This window comes from Marmota monax, unplaced genomic scaffold (genome assembly GCF_021218885.2).
Source record: "Marmota monax isolate L192 unplaced genomic scaffold, Marmota_monax_Labrador192_F-V1.1 WCK01_AAM20220418_F8-fsc00029, whole genome shotgun sequence".
NCBI classification, from domain to species: Eukaryota; Metazoa; Chordata; class Mammalia; order Rodentia; family Sciuridae; genus Marmota; species Marmota monax.
The window spans coordinates 10,529,840-10,547,415 of NW_026693024.1; the positions used below are offsets into that span (position 1 = coordinate 10,529,840).

General features: G+C 37.8%; 1 protein-coding gene across 1 annotated transcript in view; it reads right to left on the reverse strand.

Moving 5' to 3' along the window:
* Positions 1-17,576, reverse strand: part of LOC131424499 (uncharacterized) — a 208,870-nt gene that overhangs the window by 145,900 nt on the left and 45,394 nt on the right. The window contains exon 5 of the mRNA XM_058582331.1: positions 2,999-3,078. Coding sequence (XP_058438314.1) covers positions 2,999-3,078 — 80 coding nt within the window. The remainder of the gene's footprint in view (positions 1-2,998; positions 3,079-17,576) is intronic.

Here is a 17,576-nt window from a genome sequence, read left to right on the forward strand (position 1 = left end):
CTATTTAACTGTGTTTCATGGGAAGAAGCAAAACTCAGCTCACTACTGTGGTTCAGAGGATTTTGCCTGAGCTATGGGCTCCTGGAGAAGGATTAGGATATGGCAGAAAGAGACAGGCCAGTGACACCAGTCTAGTGGAGAGGCTTCAGTGTTGGCATAATTAAGGGCCACTTAGCAACAACATCTCTTCCCCTTACAGGGTCTTTCTGCAGGTCTCTGGGAAGAACTGTTCACCTGCCCATCTGGCCTGACTGAAGACCAAGGGGATTGTTTTCATCAAAAGAGAAAAAGCCTTAGAAAAAGGAAATGGTGAAGAAAGGGCTGAATCCTGGGGATTACAAACGCTTTTGAGCTGCTCGGGAAAGAACAGAAGGGAGGCCTGGCAGCTTTCATGCCAGCCCAAGTGATGCTCACCATCTTTTGAGCAGGCAAAGGAGGAAGGTTTGGGGTGGAGACCCTCTGCTAAGAGGCTGTGTTAACAAGATCACAGAATCTACGAGTCACAGGTAACAACAACAAACACCAGGTGCCTCTCAAGTATCAAAGCAAATAAATATGACATCATGTTCTTTCCATTGCTGCAGTTATTGCCATCCAAATTAAAAAAGAAATCCAGCCTAAATCCAGAGAACCACCCCAGGAAGCGTTCCCCCTCTTTTAAATTCACATCTGACGTGTTCACTGGAGAATTTTACAGGACAGGCTTTCCAATAACCACCCTTGGGAGAAAGCAAGCTGTGCTCGGCTGCATAGCTTAGGGCTCACCCTGTGAGACTCCTGGAAACCTCTTTGGTCTTCTGTTTGTGTCCCAGAGGACAACTAGCATCCCAGGCCACTTGGAACCGCAAATTCCTAGTTCTTTGGTCACTTAATACTTGAAAAACTGACGCTTTACTATTAAAATCCCACAGGAACCTCGTTTTCCCACAGTCACTCAACAAATTACCTAGGCCAGAATCTTTAATATCAACTGAAGATGCAAACTAATTCCTGACACCATGCGAAGAGGAGAGGAAAAAAAAAATTGAAATGTGTCCACTGAAATAGTGTTGATTATGAAGGGTGGTGAGTCCAGTCTTGGAAAGTCGTACCCCAGGCCTTAGCTACAACACTGTCTGTCTGTGCTGTCTGTCTTCCCCCTGTACTGACATTACTGACAATATTCCCAACATACCCATGTTTCTCCTGAAAATGGTTCAGATTTGAGACCTCTTCCCAATGCACCTGGCCCCCCAGAGAGGAACTTACTCTCTGGAAAAACTGACCTGTCATTTGTGGAATGCAATGTTAAAAATAAAATGAAAAAAAGAAACTCAATTGGAGCATGCAAACTCAGAAAATGTAGGGAAGAATTTTTAGGTTTCTGGAGAGATTATATTCACTCCCAATTTACCTACTTTTGCCTTTCTTTTGGTTCCAAAGTTTAAGGTCAATCATTAGTATGAGAATTTTGCAAACTATGTAAAAGGCAAGTATCAGATCCATAATGTCCTTTCTTTAGTTCTCATTAAGTATTTTATATGTCATGCACTAAAAGGAGATGAGCTTTGTTTCATTTTTTTTTTCTTTTTCTTCTTGAAGATTGTGCCTTGGTTTTCACATCATAGCCCTTAAGATTTTAGAAAAACAAGAGGTAGAAAACAAAGGCCTGGCTAAAAGGGAAGGAAAGGATCAATACACGCACAGGTTCTTGAGTCAGACAGTCTGGGTTCAAAGCCCAGGGATACTCTTATGAGCAACGTAATTTTGGTTAATTTAGTTCCTCTGCTGTGTTTTACTTTTCTCACCTATAAAATGGAGATAATGATGATAATAGCAGCATCTACCCCATTCTTTGTTGTGAGAACACGATGAGTCATTTGATGCAGGCCAAGAACATTTGCCAGCACCTTGTAATCCCCTAACACTCAGGAAATGTTGTCTCTCAATGTTACAAATCTCTGTAAACTTTTGACTCTTAAGCTTTCCTCGGTAGCACACACTGGGCTCCAGAACCAACCGCCAAGTGTCAATACTCCAAGTAGCCACCTGGACATTAAGAAGTCTGTCATTTGTATGATTAGGGTGTGGCCCACTATTTAGAGATGAAATTTAAAAGAGAGAGAGAGAGAGTGAGAGAGAGAGTGACTGACTTAAAAGTCAGTCTTGAGACCATGAAAGTGGTCTCCATAGACCCATCCAGTCATGCATCTCTTAATGATAGGGGTATGTTCCAAGAAATACGTCATTAGGTAATTTCGTCATTGTTTGAACATCAGAGAGAAAACTTAGGCAATGACAGCTAGGTACTAGTTGATAACAAAGTCTTAAAGAACCACCTCCATATATGTGGTCCAACACTGACCAAAACGTCTTTAAGCAATTCCTGACTCTTATCTATTTAGTCAGGAAAGTGGAGAATTAAGATAATCATTCATATAACCTATAAAGGAAGGGATCAGGTGTAGTAGGTAACCCTTTTAACTCAAATCTCTAATGAGGCTAACTTTGCTGGATACTTAAAATTCAGCCAGTCAATCTAGGTAGAAAGAGATTTGGAAACAGTTAAGTATCTGAAAACTGGATTCGGTAATACCAGAAAAAATTAATTTAACCAATGATCTGCACCCCTAGGCAACTTAACTGATCAAAGTTTATCAAGATAGCTTCTACTCAGATTTTGTGACCATCATGATTATGGCAAACAAATCACAAAAATGTGCTCATCCAGCACATTTTCTAATCCCCCTGTCCAAGCTAGAAAGAGTCTTGTAGGCTGATTCACTTAACTAAAGTCTTCAATGGCTTAAAACAGTCTGATTCGGATGTAATAAAAATTTACTGGCATTGCTGATTTCTCAGACGTCCGCCACTTGAGCATGGCTTGCACTTCAAAAACCTGCTTTGAAGACCAAATTACTTTCTACCTAGAAATATGTTTTAAGAAATCATAGTTAACAATCAGGGGCTGCTGTTTTCGTGAACCTTCTGAGGCCAACTTGTACAGCCTTCGTCTTACCTGAGAGCGTAATTCACGGTCTTCTTTCAAGAGACTGAGGTCACTGTCCGTAGGGCGGGGACTTTTATTAGCAAAGCTCCCTAGGGTTAAAGACAGAAAAGGTGAAAAATATATATATTGCAGATTTTCACTTCAGCTGATTTTCACTTGCAGCTGTTTCTGGTCTGCTTTCCTACTTCATCCTGGTAGCATCCTTCATCCTCAGCTGTTTCTGGGATCCTGCTTTCAAAGGCACTTCCCTGAACTTCCTATTGGTGGTCCAGTGTGAAACCTTGCAATGATGATGCTTTGTCCTCAGCCTGCACCTAGAGCAACTTTAGTCACATCTTGCATGACCTGTCCACCATCAGGGGTCCTCAGTCTTGGCACTATTGGCATTTCGGACTAGACAATTCTCTGCTGTAGGGACTGACCTGTGCTTTGCTCGATATTATCCCTGGCCTCCACCCACTGAATGTCAATCTTAGCCTCTCTCTTTCTGCCCTTTCCTTCCAGTCATGGCAACCAGAAAGTCCCCAGACACTGCCGAAAGTCCCCTGAGAGACAAAATATCCTCAGTCAAGAACGCCCATCTCCTTGGTAAATTCTTTGCAAGACAATGTGTCTTGTTCATCTTTGGCTGTCTCACCGCTTCCTCAATAAATGTTTCTTAAGTGAAAAATAAGTAAATAAATGCAGCCATCACTGAAGCAGGAATATTACTATAGATTTGTCTCCTCAGTCATGGGCTGGACCTCTCCCTCAGTGACTCCAGATGCCAAGACCTACTTCCAGGATCTTGGGATAGATATCTTGGTCTAGAGGCTGCTAGAGCTTGGAGAACCTCAGGATGCCACGGATTTGATGAGGGGATTGACCTGACCGTTTTATTTTTATTTTTTTTTTCCAAAAGGAGACATGTATCATAAGCAGTCAAAGCCTTATTTGTTATCTTCTTTTTTCCCTCACAAGAATCAAATGTTGCCATTTCATGCCATTTGGAATTACTCTAGTGAACGTATTAAAATGAAATTTCCAACAATGTAAAATTTTGAGGCTATGGCTCCATGTCAGCATGTTTCAGAAACCTTTTTGTCGCCATAGAGGATTCCACCAGCCTCTTTCTCACCAGCTTTGGTATTTTATTTTATTTTATTATTTTATTTCAGTACTGGTAGCATTTTACCACTGAGCTATACCCCTAGCCCTTTTTTTAAATTTTATTTTTATCTTATTTTATTTTACTTTGAGAAGGGGTCTCACTAAATTGTCTAGGCTGGCCTCAACTGTGTGATCCTCCTGACTCAGTCTACCAAGCATCTGTGATCACAGACATGCACCTCGGAACCTAATTTCCCAGCCTTGGTCCTTGTGGCCCATTCACAGGGGCATCTTGAGCCTGCCCCGGTGGACTGTGAAAAACTAAAGGCAGACACCAAGAAACATCCTTAAGGAAAAGTCACACGGGCCAAGCACCCCTTCCTGGAAACCTGACTCTTTGAGGCAAGACCCGGTAAACCCCTTGGAAGACCATCTTTACCTTCAACCTAAAAGATATTTTATTGGTAGTGTAATTGTCATAGTAAATATCAAGATGAGAATTTAAAAAATAAGATAAGGAAGATAAAATGGGGGAGGGAGTAGAAAAATATATTTATGTGGATCTCAAAATATTATTCTTTTTGAATTTTTATAATTTGCTTTCTCCTTGTATAATTGCAAGTTGGGATAACAAATATGAAATAATAATACGATGATTCACTTTTTAGTATTTCCTAAGAAACACACATATATTGTTGTCTATTTCACACACACACACACACCCCACACCAGTAAAAATAGTTATAATTACACCATTTTACAGATTTGGAAGTTAAGACTCAGATACATCAAAGAACTTCCCCCAAATCAGACATCTTATTAGTGAAAAATCTAAAATATAGTCCCAGTTTTATATGGCCTCAAAGCCCATGCCTTTGATCTGTCTGTTGATTCCTGTTAGAGAAACCACACTCCATTTTCTACTTATATACATTTTTTTAAAACATTGGGCAAGGTATTCATTTTCTACTGCTGCTGGAACAAATTACCATAAATTTCTAGATTAAAGCAACATCCCTGTATTATCTCGAAAATTTGTACTATCTCAGAATCTGCTCAGTTGTTTTCTCTACTTAAAAATCTCACAAGGCGAAAATCAATATTTCAGTCAGGGCTTCAGTTGTCATCTGAGCCTTGGGGTCTTCTCCAGGGTCCTTGGTGTTAGCAGCCCAATCTTGCTGTAGCATAATGCTAGATAACCACTAAAATGAATAAGTTGTAGCTCCAATTTCTTCAAATATTGTGGAGTGGGAAAAGGATTTAGAAAGGCAGCTCTGATACATGATCACTATTTTGTTCAATGAAGAAAAACACCTTTATAAATGTATTTTCTCAATATTTCCACGTGGCTCTCTCATCCCGGCATTCAGGTCAATAGCAGCTGGTCTCATTCTTTCCCTGCTTTGAATCTCTCCGATTTCTCTTCTGCCACCAGACCAAAAAAGCTCCTGCTTTTAAAGGCTCATGTGATGAGATTCTGTTCACCCAGTTGTCTCCCTTCAACCATGGGAGGACTGTGAGTAGCAGAGCTTAGACATCTTTTGGAGACCATCTTAGAAATTCTGCCTATGACAGTCTTTGACTTAATGAGATTTTGATCCTCGTGTGTTAAAATATAATAACACTGTCCGTGGTCATGTAATAACGTCCCTTTATCAAAGAGGTAGACTCCTACAATTCTTTTTTTTTTCTTTGTTCTCATGTAAAATATTCTTTGCTCAAAATCCAATGTTTTTTTTTGTAGATGGATAGAGGCATTTAACTAAAATAGAATCATGCCACACAACTTTTCTGCCAACTTGTATTTTCATTCAATAAGGAATCATTGTCTCTCTATTAGACATTAAATATATATCTATCTTTCTTCTTTATAATTACATTTTCGTTTGCCTCGATGCACCGTTATTTCTTCTGGCCTTCAGCTCAGCTGCTCTTCATTCATCCTGGTCCACATAAACCCTTTGATTTTTCTCACACACATGTACACGTATGTGTGAACACACGAACATGTTCATTTGTAGATGTACTTTTCTTCATTGACCAAAAAGAGATGATATGTTGTATATGCCTTCCTATATCCTTCCTCAGTATCTGATGAAATTCCCTTTCAGTAAATAATTACAGCTCTAATTTATATTTTTTCCAATGGCCACAGAATATAACATAATTGTGTTACAGTTGCAGCATAATTTAGGTCATCATTCCCTGCTAGTCAGGATTCACCTTTTTATTCCTTTTAATTTTTTCCATTAAAAAAAGTCACAATAAAATCCTGATACCTGTGTCCATTTTTACTGATTTTATTCCAATGGAGAGATTTTCAGGGTGGAATTGTTGGGCCAAAGAATTTGCCTATTTTTAATGTAGTAAGAGATTGCCAGAGTACTTTTTTTTTAAAGTACATCTTGGACAAGTAACATATAAGAAAATCTATTTCCCCAAATACTTGCCACAAATAAATTTTGAATTACTCATTGCCGCTTTGAATTATTCATTTATAATATTATTAGAACATGATCAGAGATGGTGACAGTTAGGGTCTGGATGTGAGATGTCCCCCTAGAACTCTTGTGTGAGACAACGCAGGAAAGTTCAGAGGTGAAATGATTGGGTTACAAGAGTTTTAACCTAATCATGCATTAATCCTCCAATGGAATTAACTGTGTGGTGACTACAGGCAGTTAGGGTGTGGCAGGAGGAGGTGGGTCTCTGGGGGCATGCTTTTGGGCTATGTATTTTGTCCTTGTTGAGTAGGAGTTCTCTCTCTCTCTCAGCTTGCTGGTGCCATCTTCTCATCTGCTTTCGTCCACCACACATTTTTGCCATAACTTTCTACCTTATCTCAGGCCCAGAGGAATGGAGTTGGCCAGCTATAGACTGAGACCTCTGAAACCCTGAGCCCCAAAATACAAAATAAACTTTTCCTCCTCTGATTGTTTTGTAGTACACTTCTTGAAGCCAACATAGACTCAATCTTGCTTTTTCATCTAGATTGGCAAGCTTTGCTTTATTTATTTATTTAATTTTGATACCAGTGATTCCATCCAGGGGTGTTTAATCACTGAGCCACATCCATAACCCTTTTTCAAAAATATATTTATTTTTTTAGGTGTAGTTGGACACAGTACCTTGATTTAATTTATTTATTTGTATGTGGTGCTGAGGATCGAACCCAAGGTCTCGCACATGCTAGGCAAGTGCTCTATGGCTGAGCTACAACCCCAGCCCCTCCACAACTCTTTGTTATATTTTATTTAGAGACACAGTCTCACTAAATTTCTTAGTGCCTCACTAAGTTGCTGAGGCTGGCTTTGAACTTGCAATCCTCCTGTTTCAGCCTCCTTAACCATTGGTATTACAGATGGGTACCACTGTGCCCAGCCCAGTCTCTGCTTTTTAATGAACTGATTTTGTCTTGAATATTTCATGTAATTATTTGTTATTGTCAGTTTATTCCATGCTGTGACCAAAAGTCCTGATAAGAAATACATAGAGATGGAAAAGTTTATTTGGGTTCACAATTTTAGAGGTTCTGTCCATGAACAGCTGCAGAACATCATGGCGGAGGGAAGAAAGCAGATCAGGAAATGGAAATCAGGAAGTAGAGAGTTCTCTGCTCTTCACAACCAAAATGCAAACCCTAAAGGCTTGCCCTCACCCCAACCCACCTCCTCCAGCCACATCCTGCTTGCCTACATTTACCACCCAATTAATCCATTTCAGTGGATTAAGCCACTGATTCAGTTAAGGCTTTCATAAACTGGGTGTGGTGACAAGTGCCTCGAGTCCCAGCACCTTCCTTGAGGTAGGAAGTTTGGGGGTGGGGATACCTCATATCCAAACCATAACAGCTGGGTTTATTTACCATCTTGCTATTCACTTCTGTTTTTCTCCTTCAGTTCTCTGTTCTTTTGTTGAGTCTCTCCTGCCTTCTTTTGGGTTACCCCAGGTGTTTAGTACCACCTTTATTGTTTTCTCACCTATGTCTCTCAGGTTGGTACTGTTTGGGTGAGGGTTAACGTCATGCATCCTAAAATTACCCAGGTCTATTCTGAGTCATTGTTATAGAAGTTCAAACTTCACAGCTAACAGTCCACATTACCCACTTCCCACATCTCCTTTCACGAATGACATGTCCTCCCCGTTCCCACACCCCGTCTTTTGAGCTGCTATTGTTTTGTCTGTTATCTGTATGTGCTTTCTAACCCCCACCTTAAAATGTCATATTTTAAGTTTTAAAATTAATGATTTAAAAATTATTTATATTAACAAAAGTATTAGAAATATTGATCTTTCAGATTTATAAATGTATTGGCCAATCTTGGCTGTCCTCCATTCCCCTCTATAGACCATCTTGTATCATTTTCCTTCAACTTAAAGAACATTCTTTAGCCTTTTTCTAATAGTGCCAGTTTGCTGGAGGAAAAATTCCTTCAGGTTTCTTTCATCTGAAAATGTCTTTATTTCATCCTCAATTTCATAGACTATTTGGCTAGATACAAAATTCTGTATTGGCACATTTTTTAATCATTATGCTGGTTTCTGGTCCCTCATTTAAAAAAAACTAATATCAGTTGTTTTTCATAGCTTGCTTCCTTAACTATAGAATATTTTTTCCTTCTTCCTATTTTCATGATTTTCACTTTACCTTGGGTGTTCTGGTTTGACTAAGGTATTCCTACATGTGGTTTTCCTTGTATTTGTTCTTTTCAGGTTTACTGAGGGCTTTCAACCTACAATGTATTTTATTGAACTTGGGAATCTTTCAGTCATTATTTTTAAATATTTTTAAATATATATTTCTTCCATCTTCTTACTCTTATCATTCTAAGTCTCTCATTGCATGGATATCAGACTCTGTGATAGTACCTCACAGATCTCTGTATCCCTCTTCATTTTTGTCATCCTTATCTTTGCTTTGCTTTATACTGGCTAATTTCTATTGTACCTGTCTTATTTCCTCTGCATTTATTTTATTGTTAAGTCTGTCCAATGACTTTCTCATTTAATCTTTGGATTTTCAATTTTGTCTCTGAAATGTCCCAGTAATTCATTTCATGAAGAGCACATTCCCTTTTGATTGTTTGAAAGCATTTTCTTTAAATTTTTAATACATTTAGATTGAATATTTTAATAATTTCCCCTGATAAATTTAATAATTGAATTATTTAGGGATTATTTTAATCTACTTTTCCATTTTTAAAAATATATTTTATATTTTATGGTTTGTGTATGTGTGTATTAATTGTAAATTATATAACAGACATTGTAGAAGACTCTGGATTCTGTTATTTTCCTCTGAAAGGTGTTGATGATCTGATCATTTTTCTAGTAGGGAGTTCACTACCCAAACATAATGAATTATCAAGAAGTTACTTAAAATTATATTTTTTATTCAAACAAATGTCTAGAAATATTTTTGATGAATTAATAAAAACAGAGTACTTCACTTATTGCCTTGTCTCTTTAAACTTGTGTGGGCTTGCATTTATATTTTATTACAGTAGATCTATGAAGGGGGAAAAACTGAAGTTTCCAAAGTTTTTAAACTTGTTACAACTCATAGAACTCAACTCCTTCTGCTTATCTCATATAGGCTTATTTTAGGCTTTCTTTAGATTCAGAATAAGACACTCCAGAGTATGGTGGGTATTCCTAACATGAAGACATTTGGTGCCTCAGTTTTCTGTGTAAATCAGTAATGAGGTGTTAGCAAATGTCTCCTGGCTGGTCTTGAACTCCTCTGCAGTTCAAACCCTAGTATTTCTGTTCCACTTCAGGCCCGTGGCAGCCACTAAGGGTAGCCACTTAGCAAAGCTTCAGTGATTCCACCATTCCTATGGACAGGATAACTCCCAGTTGAGGACTCTAGGGTCATCTCTCTGTGGACATCTCCACGCTCTCGGTTCTACTCTGCAGACACCAGCTGCTGCAGCTGCCCTGAGCACTGAACTATGTTCCCAACTCTGTGGGGATTTCTCTGCTTGGACTCCACTTCACTGCCTCACGGTTGGAATAGGTGTCCAGGTGGAAGGCCGCTGTTCGCCTTAGTGGACTTTCTCATAAGTTTTTCTTCTCTCAAGGATCATAGTCTTACATTTCCTGATACTAGTGCCCCACATAGTTACTCCCTTTATTCTTTCCAGTTTAAAGGTTGATGATAGCAAAAAAGCTAATACAGTACTGGCTCTTCTGCCATAGTTAAAACCAGAAGTGGCAATAGTGTTTGATGCTTTAATTAATAAATTGAAATTAATACATGAATTTTTCATGGGCTAACTACCATCCTAGGTATGTGCTAGTAATACAGATGTAGGTTAGTTATTTTGAAAGCTCATTTTACTTTAAGGAACTGCAGGTAGTTATTTAACTATCAGATCCCTTTATAATGAGAAAAAGATAAAATATTTACAAATAATATTAACCTGCTGATGGTTTTTGAGTATGTCAGCTGGTATAACCAAAAAAAAACTAGATGAAATAATCCTATTTTTAATAATACATGAGGTGCACAAAGAAAACACTTGTCAAAATTGTATAATGTTACAATACCCTATCTCTATATAAATGCATATGTTTATAAAAGTGTATTTTCCCTGTGTTGTGCTAATCTTCTTTGCTTGGCATATTTTTAATGGTTTTTCCAAATGACCTTTGCAAAATTAATCAAGGATCTGACACTGTCCTTTGGAGAAATACAAAGAAAGAATGCTGCTTATAATAACTTTGCATGGAAAACAGCCGGAAAATGACAAAACAGAGAAAACATTAACACTGAAAGAAAAATTAAAGCTGGAAAGTGAAGCTAACTGAGAAAATGCTGCCTTTTTTGTCACTAATATTTTTATGGGTCTCTGAAATCCCATTTTCTCTTTATTTTCCATCCCATTGTTTTTATTACTTGAGATCAGAGAGATTTTTCAAAACAATTTGCTAAGTAAGACGTACCACATTTTCTCAAGTGCTCCTAACGGTGAGAGGCATCTCAAATTAAAGATTAATAAAATGTACAGAAAATGTGTGTAAAAAAAATATAAATACAAAGAACCTGGAAAAAAATGTCTGCAATTAAACAAGATGGAAATCTAAAAAGAAATTAAATTTAGTTGTAATACATTTCCTATTCTTTGAGAAAATTACTACTGAAGTGAAGCAGTTTTTTTCCCCCCTGTAATTTAAATGTTAAGCTGCCAGATGTGTGTCTCATGCTTGAAGAGTCGAAGCTTTGCATTATTTAGCATATTAAGAATCACAGAATTTTAAAAAGGGCTCCTTTATTGCCTGGAGGTTCCAATTAAGTAAACCTTAGCCTGGTACATTTAAAACTTGCAATACAAGAGATTGTGCTCCTCTTCCCCCTCCCCCCAATGTCATCAAGTTACATCTATATAATAAATACAGAAAATCTTTAAGATGATATAATTTTTCTTTTGCTCGAGGAATTAAACCTATCTGTTATTTTAAGAAGTTTTTAATAGAGGCCAGCAATCTAGAAGACAACTAAGGATTCAAAAATACTTTTTTAATCATTGCAAGTTGCTTCTCCTATTTATACCAGAGAATGTAGGTTTCACAAAATCGGTTTCGGCCTATCAATCTTGTTTCTTCTTCTGTATTCTCTTGCTTGGACTGTGGTCCTCACTGTTCTCTTGTGAGCAAGGCAATTCTAAGAAGCACCAAGAAGGACATCATTTTTGGATGGGTGTTATGTTTTTGTGTGTTCCTAGGTGTTTGTCTGTAAAATATCTGATCACACAACACTAATTAGCTGCCCTTTCAGCAGTTTTGTGGAAAGAGTTTCAACAGCTAAACTGAAAAACCCTAATCAAATGGAAGTTCTGGAGGCACACAACGCTCATAAATCATACCCTTAAGTACAGCTATTTTTGCCATTTTAGAAAATGTCAAAAGTGTCAACTCTGTCCAAATATACCGCTTAACAGTGACTATTTTAGTAAATTGACTTGAAATGCATTCAGCTAACTGACAGTTAGAAGCACATAATCTAGTTCACAGTACAAATGAACAGTTTAAAGGCCAAAATAAGCACTAAACTACAAATTCTCAATAACATGTTACAGTGTCCATAGCTGCCACCACAGACCAAAATCTTAGTATTAATATGTTTATCTACATCAGAACTACTTGCTCAAAATTTTTGAAATCTGCTTTTTTATATCCATTTTTCTGGTTAAGAAACCCAAAACTGGTTAACCACATTTAAAAGTATGGCCAAATATCTAATGGAAAAGACTGACAGAAGAAGCTAAAAATTACACATATACAAATAGTAAGTTAATAACATTCTGTGCTAGTGGCATGATTTGACCCAATGAATGGCGATTTCATGGATGCTGCAAATATGAACAGATGAATATTTAATATAAAATCAAGAAATAAGAAATTCTCTTACTTTGTTTTTGTAGGAAAAGCAAATATAAATCAATATACAAAAATATAATTTTTGCCAAAGTATTCTAAAATTAGAGCTTAAGCCCAAAGTGTTTAGTAAAAAGGTAATATATTTCTAATATTTGATGGACTGGTTTCCTAGAAACATTAAATAGCTTAAATATTTAATATTTAGGAATATGTTAACATAGTGCCACAAAGCCATCCCTACATTCAATCCGTTTAAATCATTAGGCTACAACCTTTTCACATAGGTCCTCAAGCCATGGCACAAGCCACGGCCAAGGTCCTTCCTACCCCTTGTGAATAATACATTGAGAATAATACATCATAATTATACAACATTGTTCAGTTTATGTAGACATTTGCATATGTTAGTTATTTAATTTAAGTTATTCTGATTAACATTACGGGCAACACAGAACTGTAAACATTTCTGCCACCATATCAATCCCGTAGCAATCTGTTTACTTTCATAAGATAAAAAAATATATAGATTTCATTAATGCATGCCTTGCCTAATAAAATAGTATTACAGTGTAAGAACAGAATATATTTGGTTCTTCTTCCCAAGAATAATCTTTAAACATTGCCCATTTCTGCGAAACATAAGATTCTATCCTTTTATGAAAACCAGCTTCTTTTCCCCCTTACTTTTAAAAATATTAAACTCTCCATCTTAAGCACAATGAAAGAACCCAGAAATTTTAATATGCTGCTCATGAGTTTCCCTGGTCATCATCAATTAACACTTCCACTGAACTTAGAACATCCAAAGCTATTTGGAATAACAAATGATTTTACCCACTAGTGAGTGAGTCCCTATTGCTGAGAGAAAATTACAGAGAGGAATACAGGGAACCTTTCCCCAGTGCCACAATTAAGCAGGGTGCAGACATAATCAAGTGTGTCTCTAATATTATGGGAATCAACTCAATAACACAGGGACGATTTCATGAGCACTTACTATGTGTTTGACACTTTGTGTAAGTATTATTAACACTCGGGTGGGGTCTGTTATCTCCCGTTCGCAGGTCAAGAAACGGCGGTGACATTCAGGAACTTCACAAAGGACATTAAATAACAGAATCAAGATCTGAATTTAAGCCATTTTGTTTCTTTCATCCAGATTCTTTTCCACCACTACCTCTGCACTTTTCTAAATTCTGTTGATCCTTTTTTTGCACATTTCTAGCAGGTAGACAGCAACTAGTGCCATAAGATGATGATCTTCAAGAAAAACTTACACACACACAGAAAAAGAATGCACCCCAAACTGCAGACATTTTGCTCTCTGTGCTATAGGGAAGAAAAATAATGAATAATATAAGTGTTCAGAAAATAATAATAGCCAACATTGCTGAGTTTATACTGCCTACCACAATTCATTGCTGTCAAAGTCTCAACTAATTCTAAACTCTTCTCCACAAAATTGTTTTAAGATACTTTGGCAAATAATAAAAATTTTTTTAATTTAATTCTTATCCCCTTGATTGAAGACATTATGCTAAGTCAGTAAGCCAAATACTATTGATGATTCTTATATGAGGTACCTACAGTAAGCCAATCAGAGACAGAGAGCGTAATAGAGACTATCAGGCTGGGGATGTGGCTCAGTGGTAGAGTACTTGCCTAGCATGCATAAAGCCGTGGGTTCAGTCCCCAGTACCACAAAAAAGTTAACAGGGTCCGGAGAAAGGAGAATGGGAAGTTATTGCATATGTGTGTAGTGTTTCAATTTTGCAAGATGCAAAGTTCCAGAGATGGAGGGTGATGGTTGCATAGCGATGTGATTACATGGAATGTCACTGGACATACACTAAACCATGGTTAAAATCTAAGTTTTATATTGTTCCTCTTTTATCACTATTATTACTTTTTACTTCCATATTCCTCAAGCCTTGAATGAAGAGACTTTTAAAATGCCGAGAGACAAAATAAAAGCAAACAAAAAATCCTTCCTACCTGGAGGATTCCAGGTAGGAAAAGATGGCGGCATAAACTCGATTCTCTCTGCCCTCGCTCAACACAGCTGTAAAACCTGGAGATAATTCAAGGGGCAGCCACAGGAGGTGTAAAGAGATTGGCAAAGTGATCCAAAACCCCGGACCAGGGCAACAGCACAGGACTGAACATCTTCCGCTCACCCATGCCATCCGACCTAAGAAACCTTTGAAAGTTGGCACTTCCCAGCCTCATCTGACCAGCAGACAGTGGTCCAAGCAGGCTCGCTTGTCCCTCTAGGGAAGTTGATGTGACACCACCAGCTCAGTCCCACAGTCCCTTCAAGAGAGAGAGCCCAAGAGCCTGACGACATAAACCTGCTAGGGAAGAAGCACTCTGCTTTTCTGCCCCTGGAGATATCTTCGTTTCAGACACTCCAGGAAGCCAAAGGGCACCAGCAGATGGATCCTATTGCAAGTGCCTGACCCAGGCAACATCTCAACATCCTGAGACCAGAGACTGCCTACCCCACCCAAAGGGCAGCAGGGGACACAACTGTGGAAGCTCTTCTGTTTCTCAGGCATTCCCAGCAGGATCCCACTGGCAATTCCAGAAGCATAAATCCAATCTTGAAGACTAAAGCAGTTCAATACCTTTCAAGTGCTGAAGAAAGAAAGTTGCCAACCATGAACTCTATATCCAAGACTATCCTTCAAGAATGAAGGGAAAGCCAGGCATACTGGCACATGTCTGTAATCCCAGCAGCTCAGGAGGCTGAGGCAGGAGGATTGCAAGTTCAAAGCCAGCCTCAGCAACTTAGTGAGGCCTGAAGCAACTTAGCGGGACCCTGTCTCAAAATAAAATATACAAAAAGGGCTGGAGATGTGGCTTAGTGTAATGCATCCCTGGGTTATATTTAAGGGAAAAATATATTCTCAGATTTAAAAAGAAAAAACTGATACAATAATTGTTGCTGCCAGATCTACCCTTGAAGAATGAATGAAAAAAGTTCCTCAAACAGGAGGGAAATAGTAAAGGAAGGAATCTTGGGGCATCTGAAAGGAAAAAGGAAAAAAAAAAGAGCATCAAATGTTACTATCTAAAAAATGATTTTAAAAATCAGATTAGAAGACTGGGAAAGAACTTTAAATGGCACGTGTTACTCAAGAAAATGATATTCATGCTAAGTGAAATAAGATGATCCCCCAAAACCAAAGGCCAAATGTTCTCTCTGATTTGTGGATGTTAACCCACAACAAGTGAGGGTGGGAAGAATAGAAATTCACTGGATTAGACAAAGAGGAATGAAGGAAGGCGGGAGGGGAATAGGAAAGACGGTAGAATTAATTGGTCATCACTTTCCTGGCCTTGTGTTTGTATACATGAGCAGGGAAATTTCACATCATGTTTGACCATAAGAATGGAACCTAAATAGAATAAATCATACCTATGTGTGTGTATTCTGCCAAAATACATTCTACTGTCATGTAGACACTAAAAAAAAAAAATAAAGTAAAACAAAGAGTTAGATGTTTCCTCTCATATAAGATGCTAAAGGGAAATAAGGAATAAAAAAAATGTATCTCATGAAAACAGAACAGTAGAAGGGGACAAAGAGGAATGGGGAAGAAAATGTGAAATGAAATTTGATCAAATTGTGCTAACATGAATATATCACAATAAATTCCACTTTTATGTATAATTATGATGTACCAACTAAAAAACAAATAAATAGAAGGAAGACCAGTTGAGGAAGGGGATCTGGGGAGGGAAAGGGGAAATATTGGGAATTGAAATGGAGCAAAATATGTTATGTGAATCTATGAATATATCAAAATGAGCTCCACTATTATGTATGACTATAACGCACTAATGCACACTCACACATTGCTGATAAGACAGCAAACTGGTGCAATCAGTCTGGAAAGCAGTATGGAGATTCCTAGGAAAACCTGAAATGGAACTACCATTTGACCCAGCTATACCACTCCTTGGTCTATACCCAAAGGACTTAAAATCAGCATACAATAGTAACTCAGCCACATCAATGTTTATAGCAACTTGATTCACAATAGCTAAACTGTGGAACCAACCTAGTTGCCCTTCAGTAGATGAATGGATAAAGAAAATGTGGTATAGATACACAGTGGAACATTACTCAACACTAAAAGATAATAAAATTATGACATTTACAGGTAAATAGATGGAGCTAGAGAATATCATGCTAAGCAAAATAAGCCAATCCCAAAAAACAAAGACTGAATGTTCTCTCTGATAAGTGGATGCTGATCCATAATGGGGGGGGGGGGGGGGGGCAGGGGAAAAATGGAGGAACTTTGATTGGGCAAAAGGAAGGGCAGGGAGGGGAAGGGGCATGGGGGCAGGAAAGATGGTGGAATGAGATGGACATCTTTACCCTAGATATTTGTATGACTGTACATATGGTGCATCGTTACATTGTGTACAACCAGAGAAATGAAAAGTTGTGCTGCAATTGTGTACAATGAATTAAAATGCATTTCACTGTCATATATACCTAATTAGAATAAATAAATAAATTTTTTAAATAAATTTTTTAAAAATTAAAAAATAGCAGTTTAACACCCCCCCCAAAAAAATGATATTTAGCTGGGCATGATGATGCCCACCTATATTCCACCAGCTCAAGAGGCTAAGGTAGGAAGACTGCAAGTTTTAGGCCAGCCTCAGCAATTTAGCAAGGCCCTAAGCAATTTAGAGAGACCCTGTATGTCTCAAAATAAAGAAATAAAAAGGACTGGGGGTTGGCCCGGTGGTAAAGTACTCTTGGGTTCAATCCCTCTTAACCCCCCCAAAAAATTGACACTAGGAAATAGATGTCACATATATGTACAGATATGGCTAGGTCACAGTGGTGATATTTTCTGAGAAATGAATTGTTAGGTGATTTTGTCATTGTACAAACGTCATAGAATGTACTTACACAAACTAGGTTGGCTATGATGTCATGGTTGACATATTCTTAAGGTATCCTGCAAATTTAATAGAAATCTCTCAACATCACAGCAGAGCTTCTGTGTAGACACAAGCTTATTCTAAAATGTATACATCTAAGGCACAACTCTTAGAACAGATAAAGCAATCTCTCAAAAAAGAAAAATAA